At 38.1% G+C, this 12,746-nt stretch overlaps 1 protein-coding gene across 1 annotated transcript in view; it reads right to left on the reverse strand.

Annotated features, from left to right (window-relative positions):
- Col28a1 (collagen type XXVIII alpha 1 chain) overlaps positions 1 to 12,746 on the reverse strand; it is a 178,117-nt gene that overhangs the window by 147,876 nt on the left and 17,495 nt on the right. The window contains exons 9-11 of the mRNA XM_052721312.1: positions 7,566 to 7,610; positions 5,222 to 5,266; positions 3,956 to 4,009 (exon numbers count right to left, since the gene is read on the reverse strand). Coding sequence (XP_052577272.1) covers positions 3,956 to 4,009; positions 5,222 to 5,266; positions 7,566 to 7,610 — 144 coding nt within the window. The remainder of the gene's footprint in view (positions 1 to 3,955; positions 4,010 to 5,221; positions 5,267 to 7,565; positions 7,611 to 12,746) is intronic.

A 12,746-nucleotide genomic window follows, 5' to 3' on the forward strand; every position in this document is an offset into this window, starting at 1 on the left:
CCAAACCCAGAACAACAAACAGTGATTGTAGTTCATGAGAGACACCATTCATAAATTCAAAGCCATAGGCAGGCCCCATCTAGAAACTCTCACGGAATCTTTGTGAATGTTGTAAGTGTACAGTGTCTGTTTTGGTCTCTTAGAGACACAGTGTTTGAAAATTCAGCTCAAACAGTTTCTTTTCTCCAGGCAGTTTCCTTCCTTTGTTCCTAGAATTTCATGTGAGCTTATAAACAAGCAGAAATGCCCTTTCAACAAACTGTTTCTCACACTTAGAATGGACTGTGAGATGAGATAGGTATAATTTCCATGTCGACTGTAAGAAACACATTGGTATTGAGTAAAATATTCAGAAATTCAACATTTCTTTTCCTGAAGGAGGGTAAATAGCATATCATGGGTAAAAGCAGACTTTATCCTCAGATGCTGAGGTTTTCCAGCTCTAAGGGCCTGAGAGCATTGCTTACATTCTTGGAACCTCAGAAGCTTAATTTGTCTAATGGTGATAAGAATAAATCATGCCTCAGGAGGCAATATTGGCAACAGTATATTAAGGACTGTACATGTCACGTAAGAAATGTACAATAAATGTTAGCTATGATTGTAGAGGTATGAGGATAAATAATCTTGCTCGTGCCCATTAGAAAATACAGACTGCTTGAAATTTAGAGTTTTGGGCATAAATTTCAACTGCAATTTCTTAAAAATATTTTCTAATGAAATAATATATGAGAAGAAAGAATAACATAATATTCAATGTAACATGATTTTCAGACTGAAGAACAAAGCAGTTTATTATATATTCACAATTTAGAAACACATCCCAAGAGACAAGATGGGATTGTTCCCCCAAACCTTATTCTTAAGACAATATACTTACAAATGTATAAGATGGAAAAAAAAAACAATAGCCGATGATTAATGTGACCCTGACTAACAGGCCCAAAAATATTAAAAATTACAAGAAAGTACTAATAATTTCAAAACAAAGATTAAGAGACCAGGCACTAGAGAGATGGATCAGCAGTTAAGAGCACTTGAAACTCTACCAGAGGATACTGGTTCAGTTCCCAGTATCCACATGGTATCTCACCACTGCCTTTAAGTCCAGTTCCAAGGGATTTTATGTTCTCTTCTGGCCTTTTCAGACACAAGGCATATACATAGTGGACATACATACATATAGGCAAATAGTCAAAACATGAAATAAATAGAAAGGGATCAAAAGTAGAAGGAAGAGGAAGAGGAAGAGGAGGAGGGGAGGAGGAGGAGGAGGAGGAGGAGGAGGAGGAGGAGGAGGAGGAGGAGGAGGACAAAGAGACCAATAAATTTATTACCTGAAATGAGAACTATAACTAAAGATAGACAGGGAAAGTCATTTCTACCTTACAGCTTCCAAATAATACCAACACCTTCTCTAGCATTGCCCAAGCTTGTGTGTGTGTGTGTGTGTGTGTGTGTGTGTGTGTGTGTGTGTGTGTGTGTGTGTGTGTGTATGTGTTTGCTGCTAGGGATTTAAAGCAGGGCCTTACATACTAAGTAAGTACTCTACCACTGAACTACAGTCAAGTTCTCTCACTTTCCTTTTATTTTATTTATTTATTATAATTTCGAGTCAAAATCTTACTAAGTCACCCAAATTGGCCTAGTGGTCATCCTGTCTCATCCATTGGATCAGCTAGAATTGAGTCTGGCTGAAATTGGCATCTTATAATGGGCTGTGAACTTTGTGGTAGGGGCAGAAAGATCCGAGTTTAGGGGCAACCTGGGCTTCAGAGCAAGACCCTGTCAATAATAATAATAATAATAATAATAATAATAATAATAATAATATAGCAGCGAGGGAGAGGAAAAAGAAATGGGGAGAAGACAGGGAAGAGTAGAAACATGCAGTGGGGGAGAAAAAGGAGAGAGAGAGGATGGAAGAAAAGAAATTCTAAGTAATTTTATGTCATGTATAATTTATCACAGCTAAATTTTAATTGGATTTTTTTAATTTAAATATATGTTTGAAGGGCATGGTGGTACACATCTCTAGTTCCAGAACTTGGCAAGCAGAGGCAGGTGGATATCTGTGAGTTCAAGTCCTCTGCAGTCTATACAGTGAGTTCCAGGTCAACCAAGGCTGTGTAAGGTCCTGTCTCAAAAACAATGTCCGCATATAAAAAAAAAAAATCCAAACAAATAAGAAATAAAAATGCTTAAAGAAATATTCTTGAGATGAAATTTGATGAAATCATCAAATATTTTTGGGAAGATGACTCCCTTCTTGAACATGCCATGAAAATCAAGCACAGAACTATTCTGTCTATTATAATCATTCCTCCATGCAAAGAAGTCTCATTTATTAAAAATCAGTGCATTTCTAGAATTAAAATCTAAAGTTGATGAAATGGTTTATTTCTTAAAAAAACAACAAACAAACAAACAAACATAAACCTAAGTAGAGATGTCTATTAGGCATAAAGAAAAGTGATAGGCCAGGCGGTAGTGGCACATGCCTCAATAATAACAACCCTTTAAGGACCTGTCTCCATACACCCTCACTGCCATAGCCATCACCGCCACCACCCAGTGCTGTTCCTCCTCCTCGGTCCCTTGTGAAGCTGACAGCCCCACCTCTGCCCCTGCCTCTCCCTCACCCCGCCTCCACCTCAGATGCAGTCTGGGCCTTATTTCTCCTTTCCAAAATGACAACATGAGGCCAGCACAATTTCTCACATCCTTTATGGCTCATTCATCTGTTTTTCTGTCACTGTTACAAACCTCTGCCATGATACCCTAGTTTAAGCCTCTGTTTTACAATTATAAAAATCAGCATCTTGCTTGACCAATGATTCCTAGAAATATGTATGTACTGTCAAGACGTGCATGGTTTTTCTTTGGGCAGGATTTTACCTACAGCTGAAGCAATTTTATGAAAACCACTCAGTATTCAGCAGAGCCATTTCTGTCCCCCCGAGAGAATTAATCATAGGCAAGGACTGGAAAAGACATTTCCCTAGATGAAGCTCAAGCCTGCTCCTGCTGAGAGGCCCATTCTATTTTAATTTGCCAATTAAAAGTGGCCTGGGAAATCTCAGACTGTCATTATCTCATTAAAAATACACACTTGTCACTCCCTTTCACCCTCTGGAGAATTAACGCTCAAGTAGCCCAACTGTTCCCTATAACTAACGCTAACATCATCTTCAAAAGATGACCTTTATTGGGGGTCAATGGAGGATGGCATCTTCTGTAGCTAATAGTTGTCCAAAATTCTACACACCTCCCTTCACTACCTCTGTGGGTACATTACTGGATATTGATCACATCTATGAAGTTTACTAGTCATTGAGAAGAGCTGAAAAGAAAAGAGGAGCATTGTTTCTAGGTGATAAGTGGCCAGACACATAGGAAAAGAAAGTCCTATAACCAGGTACTTCAACACCTGCCCCTTTAGAGAATCTTGGGATACTATTTGGCTCTTATTCCACCCCTCCCCTCTGTCATACTGGATTATCTATGGGATATTGTCACAAACACGGTACTGATGGTTGAGAATGCTGGTTCCTGTTTTCATGCCAGTCATAAATCCTGTTCTCTAATAAACTGTATGTGGGGTTGGTTACTAGGAGAAAAATGGAATGGCTGGCATCTCATTGCAGGGTACTGCTTTTCAGTTCCCAGTGAACCATAAATACTAGACATCGAGAGTAATACAGTAGCCTATCAACAGTGCTGGATGATTCCTCATAGTTAATAACGCCCGAATAATAAAGTAGTAAATAATAAAAGGGTACCACTGCCTCTCTGTGTATACGTGAGCTTGATCCTGCGCATACACCTGCAGGTTACTAAGTATTTCCAGAGGCACTTTTCAAAGAATTGACTGATTCCTGTCTAATAAAACTCACAGCAGCATAATGCACTAGCAAACGGCACTATGCCCATCTCCGAATTAGGAAAAACTTACCTTATTTCCTTGAAATCCCTTTGGGCCTGGATCCCCTGGAGGTCCACCAATGCCCTGCTCCAAGATGAAAACCATGAATTAGTTTATGTCCCAAACTAGAAGACCAACCAAAAAAACATAACCCATTTCCTAGGGTTCCTGGGCATCCTGGTGTCAGCAGCCTGACTGTAAGGCTCTGACCTACTTTGGGATCACATTCAAATGAGAACCTGCACAGCATAAACTCCTTGAGTCAAATTAAAAGCTTCTAAAACAACATACACTAAAAACAAATATATTTTGAATAGGATCTTTGCTTTCGAAGTCTGTGTTTTTCATCTTCTTCCTGTGTTGGATTCCACTTTTTAAAAAGATTTTTGCCTATCAAACAACTTTTTAAATATTTCTAGGCAGATCATCGAAAGTTGTCCCTCACAACAAGCCTGCAATGGCCAGTCACCACCTTGCTCTGGCAAATCCAGGTCAAAATGAAGAAGTTGGTTAACTAGACACAGCCTAACAATTCTTGGGTTAAAAACATAACTTTTAGCCTATCTGAGGAGCTGGGTTTTGTTGGCTTGATTTTGTTCTTGCTTTGTTTTGTTTTGTCTTGTTTTTGTGGTGCCAAGGATTGAGGCCAGGGCTTCATGCTTGTCTGATAAATACTGAGCTGTACCTCCAAACCCTCAGGAGAGTTTTTGCAATGCTATAATTACATCTTCATGCTCATCTACATCCATTGTTATCTCAGAAGACACAAGTCGCTTCACTGGAAAAATTGATCTGAATTATTTTCTGGGGTCCACAGTACATAACTAAATTATAGACTCATTTCATATCTTCAAGAATTAACTACTTGAATCGAAGGGCATAATATAAATATTTAGATAAATAAATTTAGAAAAAATGTACAACTCTTATAAGTATATTATAGAATCAATGGCTACTTCCTTCTCATATCTGCCTTTCTCCATATAAATTATTTTCTATTCCCTTAGCTATTCATCAGTTGAAGTTATCAAGTGCACTGATGAGGTTCTTCAGAGAGCTAAGTTAATCAAAACATTAGTAAAGTGGTTTCTAAACCTGGTTACAAACTGGAATCATCCAGGAGCTTTTAAAAATTACTGATGCCTAGCTGCAATTTCTAGACACTCTGGTTTAATTAAAGATGGTTCAAATGGGCCAAGGGGGTTGTTGTTGTTGTTGTTGCTTATTGTTTTACTGTTATTCAAAGCTCACAAGTTGAGTCTAGCTCAAATTTAGATTTTCTATTTGCCTCCTTACCTGAATTCCTCTGGGTCCCTTTGGTCCATATGGCCCTGGAGGTCCCTGTGGAGTAAAATTAATGGTAAGTCTCTCTAATTATCCATCTCTATAAAGCATAGATTTTAGATTAAAAATATGTTCTGGGTAACATTCACTCTTTCCTGGTTATTCAGACATCAAAGAGAATGAATCAAAATGATCCTAATGATCCTAATTAACAAGAGACCCCAGAGTCAAACTTTGCTTCAATAAATAAACTCCAAGAAAATCCAACTTATGATATCAGTATTTAGCCTATATGTTGATATTTGGTTCAAAGTAAGGGAATTGCTTCACAAAGGTCCTTAGAACATTTAATTAAGTATAGAAACTCCTGTAGTTAGTGGAATATTATTTCTTTCCAGCAAACCAATGTTGTTCAATCAGTGATAAGTCTGCTTGACAACTGGGTTGTTCTTGTCCTTAACTTGGAATTTGACAAAACACTGTTTATACTCAATAATCTTCCAAAATATTTCAGTGTGCTCCATATCTCAAAATACATTTACAATTTATTTTGTGTGAGTATAATACAGTGTGTAGATTACCTTTTCCAAGCTTTCTACCTTTTTTTCAAAGTTATTTGATAAAAATCAGGCCCTACCATAATTTGTTACTCATTCCCTAGTTTGGACATTGAAGTGCATCTGATGAGTGCTGTTTTAAATAACCTTAGATTGTGTGTGTGTTTACATCTCTGTCTTATTCTGATTCATCACTAAGGATTCTAGAAGATGACTACTGAAGCAGAGGCCACTGAGGGTCTGTCACTCCTTTGTCTATCACCTATATATGGAAAGGAAGAAACTTTATAAATAAAATGTGTTGGCCATGGTCATTACTTGAATACAAATATATATATATATATATATATATATATATATATATATATATATATATATATATATATATATATATATATATATATATATATTAATTGTATGGGATGTTAATCAAGAACAAGTATCATTTGTTGCCTTGCTGTTTGCTAATTTGGTAAAATTATGTCAAATTATGGAAATGTCTTAATTTCACCTCTCTGATTGCAGGCATATTTGGATATTTTCCTTATTTATGTTTTTTTCTGTCTCTTAATGTTTTCACATATTTTTCTTATAAATTTGTGTGAAAGGATGTTTCATATCAAGGGTGCCATATTTTATGGACCCTATACATACATACATATTCATGTTTTTATATCTTAACATTGAGATACACTTGAAATGAATCACATCCTATAAATTGGCAGTATTTTTCTTTTTGGCACAGAAAACTATGCAGCATTTTACAACATCTAGCATCTTAGTCAATGAAATATATTAATTATTTGTCAATCATTTTAACCTCATAATATGTCCCCAAGTATTTGGTTTTCATCTCTTTTCTATTTCGTGGATTCATTCATCTGTACTTACAAATTTCTGTGTCCTTCTCCCATTTGAATGTATTCATTGTCTCACTTTGATTTACCTAGAAATAATCACCATGCTGTATACTGCAGCCTGTCTACAACTCTACAGTAGTTTATCAGCTTCCAGGAAAGATCAAGCTATTTAAAGAATTTGATGCAACATGCCAGTATTGTTATTTTATCCTCTTCCTCAGCCTCTGCTTATCTTCCCTTGTCATTCCCATCCATCCATCCATATAACACAGACATTTTATATTTCCTTATCTCGATAGCCTTCATAGTCAATAGTTTTTTTACTGGAATGGCAACTATTTTTATTCTATGCCTTTTGGCATCATTTATAATTATATTTTTGGATACACAGTCTGTGTAGTTTGGATCTATTAAGAATTAAGAAAGATCAAGAAAGTCTTTGGCATGCTAAGTTGAATATGTCTCTAGCTTAAGTTCCTCACCCATATTTATATTGATCTAGGGTAAACAGTTATACTATTGCTTATTCTCTATTCTAGTTCTGCCACCTGCTTCCTGTCATTACACTAACTTCATGGCATTTTTTAGTCTTCTGTGTGAAGTTGCATCCAAAGGCCATTCCAGTGCACTCAGCGCACCTTGCATTGACCTGCAAGCTATTCTTTCCACCATGATGTTCAATAGGACTGACCTCAAAGACTGGGATGTCACAAAATGGTCTTAATGGTCTATGAGGGAGGACTTCATTATCTAAGTTATGTATTCTCTGGTTTTCTATTTCATGTTTTACATGTTTACTTCATGTTTACATGTTTACTTCAGTTTTTACATGTTTCAGATGTGAAAAACTGAACTCCAGGTCTTCCCAAGATTTTTTTCTTAAGGAAACTCAGGCCAAAGGGGATGACAGCTGCTAACATTTAAAACCATGCTCCTTACTTTGTCACCTTTCATTCCTGGTTTACCACATTCTCCTCGTTCACCCTACAAATAAATACATAAATACGTAAATAAATAACACATTGGCAGTCTTTAATATTCTGAGTTTTAGAGAAAGCATCTTAGCATAATTACATAAGGTGAGTGCTCTACACAATTTCACACCACTTCATCTTCAATACTGAGGGGGGAATTGAACTTTGAATTTTTTTGTCCATGAGTTATCCTAATTTATTCTAAAGTTATTCGAATCAGTAGTACCACCTGATGAGGGCTTGTCATTTGTGACAGAGAAATGGAATTTGAAGGAAAATAACTGATCATCTACCATATTTCACTCTCTTTATATAGTGATCTGATTCCAAAAGTTGCATCAATGAAATCAGCTTTATAATTCTGTTCTTACAATCAGGAAAATGTAAACTCTTTGAGGTATTGTCCCTCAATCATATAGCTTGTATATAATAGGATATATAGTCTATATAATCACATAGTAAGTATAGAATAGAATCAGGATCTGAATCCAGCTCTCTTTTAATTGAAAGTCCCTATATTTTTCACAATGCCATGTTCCAGTCTGAATACTGACCTTGATCAGTTAGTAGCACTAGCATAGAAAACAAATAGAAAGTTCCTAAGACTAGACAGTATTATATCTGGAGAAGGCAGTCATGGCGAGTTAGCAAGATCCTCCAGACAAAAAAGAGTCCACTGTTGAGCATGCTGCACAACTTTAATTATTACACCCGCTGTATTATCTGTCTGCATGGGACCAGACTAGGCCCTCTGCAAACAGGAGACAGTTGTGTAGCTTGATCTGTTTAAGGGACCCCTGGCAGTGGGATCAGGATGTATTCCTGATGCACGAGCTGGATTTTTGGAGCCCATTACCTATGGTGGGACACCTTGCATAGCCTTGATGCAGGGGGAGGGGCTTGGTCCTGCCTCAACTGAGTGTACCAGGCTTTGCTGACTCCCCATGGGAGGCTTTAACTTTTTGGAGGAGGGGTTGGGGAGTGGGTTGCAGGGAAAAGCTGAGGAGGAGAATGAGGAGGGATGAGAGAGGGATCTGTGGTTGGTATGCAAAATGAATAAAAAATTTCTTAGTAAAATAAAAATTAAATTAAAAAACTAACATTAAAATTATGCTTCTGAGTTTATAGCAGTATTTTGCTGATATTACCTGACATTTTCTGCTTTAGATAAATGTCAGTTTAACTTTATAGACTGAGCATTTGTGTTTCAAAAAAGGTAAGGAAATATGATACACACACGTATTTATAGAGAGACAGACAGGAAGAGAGAGAGAGCTATGATAGAGTACCACTCCTTTTTCTAATAACATGGATTAACCTAGGACATACATTAAATGAAATAAACCAATGCAAAGACAAACACTCTCATGATCGCCCTTATATGTGGAATCTAAAAACTAGAAGCAGAGAGAAGAATAGCGGTTATCAGGTACAACACACGGGGGTTTAGGGAGACTGGTCAAAGGACACGAGATTTCAGTTAGACGAGAGCAATCAGTTCAAAAGGTCTATTTATATCTAACGATATAGACAAAAGACGTATTGTATAAGGTGGCTATTGTTACCTAAAGGACGGCCTCTTATAGTTGGGGCACGCAATATATCACCACAGGCTACAGCTAACAACGATTTTACTCTTGATCTTTAAAAAATAAGTTTTAAGTATTGTCACTGTAAGAAATGGTAAGTGTGGTGACAGGAAATTCATTGAGGTCAATGTGAACATTTTACAATGCATACAAATTTAAAGTATAATATTATACAAAAAACATAATTTTCACAATTAAAATATTAAGAATAATACTTTTATTTTTTACAAGTTTTACAGTTTTACAGTTGTGCAAGTGGACTGAGAGCCTCTGAATGGTAACCCATCCTCTCAGACTTTTCAAACTTCTGGTAGTTGGAACTGAAAAGCACCAGGCAATTAGACAGAAAAGATTCAAGTTTTCTCAAAATGTTCACATCTGTAGTTAATAAGACTCTCTAGCACCTAAAAATGATTCCATGTGTATCTTTATTCTGAGCCTCGAGACAATTCTTATTGCTAAAGCAAGGAAACTTGACGGGAGGGGTGAACGGTCTGCTTGCCTGCCGACTGTGAGTCTTACTAGTCCAGAGCCCTTCGTTTAACCTCTGCCTCTGCTACATTTGCTTTATTATCTGTGGCTGCTCTAGCACATGTTACTCACTGAGCCACTGCACAGAGACATAAGAAAACTGCACTAGAATGTAATTCAGTACATTGCTCCTCTTCGGGGGAAGTCAAACTATGAAAACCAGTAGTTGAAATCCCAGGTCTTAGTGATACAGAATGCTGCATTGTACTAAATACAGCAGAAGCCCTGGACTTAATAACACAATGGATTCATATTCTTGTGCAAGCTTTATCTCGTTGCATAATATCAACCAACCTGACTGCCACGCTGTGTGCCACACACTGAGTAGCACTGCTGTAAGGAAATGGCCTTGTAATCACCAGTTACGGGCACAAAGTTTGTCCCTGAGCCTTTCTGTGATTATATATGTTCACAACATATATGTGTCAGTATTTACATACATATCCCAGTCCTCTGAAGGGAATGCAAGGCTCAGAGACATTACATTGCCATGACTACGAACTTGACCCTGTTAGACTTTCAAGTCTGTGTTGTTAATTGCCCATAGCTCAACAAGGCACGCTGCCATGGGCTGTACGTTACTTTCCATTCACCTGACCCTCGGCACAGGACACTGCCCAGCTCCTGCTAGCGTCTGGGCAGAAGGGAGGAAGCGGCCGCTCTCACAGCCAGCTGTACTCTGCTCAAAAGTGATCGAGTCTCACCACAGCCTACGAGTCAAACTGACCCAGGAAAAACTGAGTTTTCACCGAGAACAAGCTGAATATTGATTTCAGAATGTAAGTGGAAAAATTGCTCTTGAACTCTCAATTGGAGTGCAATTAATTTCCTAATGTTGGATAGGAACAAAATGACCAAAATATCAAACAGAAAACTACCATAAATACATTCAAAATTCTTTTGGCCGGAATTCACATTCCATTTGTCCCCAGACAGATTTGTTAGCAACAGGGTCCTGAGGAACAGCATTTGTTTTGTGGGCAGATTTCTATCAATGAAAATATTGTCTCCATTTTATTTGCCTCAGCAAAGGCAGTTCCTTTTTTTTTTTTTGTGGTGGGCTCATGAACTCCCGTAGAGTGACCACAATCACATAATTCTAATGAGCAAGTGCTTCAGGGAGCTTTGAACAGATCTGCCCTGTCTGTCCCAGCCTCGAGTTCCTAACGCTGTCCTTCTGGATTCGGTCTTGAGTCTTGATCTGAGTGTCAACTGATCTGAGCTACTTTGCTCTGACAGTTTGGGTGTTCCAAGTGAGAACGAACTCTTCCAGTAAGTTTACAATTCCCCAGGAAGTTAACTGAATCTTCACACACACACACACACACACACACACACATGATAAGGAGCCTCATCCATGAGTTTTCCTCAACCATATATAAAAGAACCTTATATTTATTGATTTTTTTAATTTTCACAAATATCAATTTTATTAAAATCTTTCTCTTTCCTTTTTATTTTTTTCTCTTTCCTTTTCATAACAACACTTCACATTTATGTACCAGCAAACAGCTTAAATATGTTGTCACACCCATTACCCCATCTGACTATCCACTAACTACGTAAATCCCCCAGGCCTGTATTAATTCAGTTCTGTGTAGAGGAAGAAACAGTCACTCTGGTATCTTGAGGGGCTCATGTTTTTCTAGATGCTGAGTTAGAAAACACGGACTGTCTTAACCCTCCCTCTTTTGGGCATACCAATGCTGGAACTATACTTACAGGCCTGTGCTTAGATTCTCCCCTGCTATTTGTGGGGTCCTGATCCAAAGAATACAGGCAGAAGCCCATATATTGTGTTTCTAGACAGCTGAACATTATAAATCCAACTCTCAAACTAATGTTCTGACTCCCTAATTGAGAAATGTACTTATAAAAAAAATAAAAAGGCCTGGATGTGGCTCAGTTGGCAGGGTGCTTGCCCAGCATGCTTGGAGTTCTGGGTTCCATCCCCAACACCAGATGACCTGGAAGTGTCCGAACACACTTGTAACCCCAGCATAGGAAGGAGAGGAAGGCAGAACAGAAGTTCAAGATCATCCTCCACTACATAGCAAGTTGAAGGCCAGCCTGGGATAGGTGAAACTCTGTCTTGGAAAAAATCAAACAAAGAACAACACATAGATTGTTTAAATATCCATGCACCCCTAGTCCCAAACTCAAAGCCCTGAACTTCCTATAACATGCTCCTTCCACAAGAAGAGAAGCTGTAAGTCTTGAAGTTCAATGGGCACAACAGTGCTTTCTGTATGATTCCCACTCCTGCTAAAGGCAGCCACATCTTGGATCCCTCTCAGACTCAGGAAGTACTTGATTGGAAAGAGGTTTGTATAAGACCTAGCAGGCTTCAGCCATTTCACAGGAGCTCCTGGGCTTGTGTCTACCAAATAGAAAGATGGCACAAGATTCACATACTGTAAAAGTGCTGACTTCTTGGGAAATGGGGAGACCAAGAATACCTATAATAGAACCCACTAAAACTGCCAGTCCACTGCCCAGGTCTGTGGCCTATGTGCTCTGTAGGACAGAATGGATGATAGGAACATGTTCCGACTTCAACCAGAAGATCTGCTCATACGGAACTCTGGGATAGGTGTATCAATAAACCACTGAGCACTCTCAGAGATTTCCATAACCGGTGCAACTTCTAAGTTTCTTTTGAAGCATTTTAAGTTCCTAGTTTGTAATTTGCAAATAATCATGAAATTATCTACCAAGTTGTACCCTGTGTTTCCATGTCAAACCTACTCCTTCTGTAAGTTGTTAGCTCACTGAGATCAACAGTCCTGCCTTGCTTACCCACGATCAACTCTCTTTCCCCGGGAGATGGTCAGCATCTGGATTCTCTGAGAACATAAGCAACAGCACAGCTGCTTCCTCTAAGCGTTAGCATTTGTTTGCATGGAGGAGCTTTTTTATCTGACAACCTATGCTGCTTTTTTTTTTTTTGTCAAATCAGTTTCTCTAACGAAAAAAACCATGTTTGCAGAGTTGGAGGGACACTGGAATCTTAGGGGTGCCTTCAC

Source organism: Peromyscus californicus, unplaced genomic scaffold (assembly GCF_007827085.1).
Source record: "Peromyscus californicus insignis strain IS unplaced genomic scaffold, ASM782708v3 Scaffold_6__1_contigs__length_162567912, whole genome shotgun sequence".
Taxonomy (NCBI): Eukaryota; Metazoa; Chordata; class Mammalia; order Rodentia; family Cricetidae; genus Peromyscus; species Peromyscus californicus.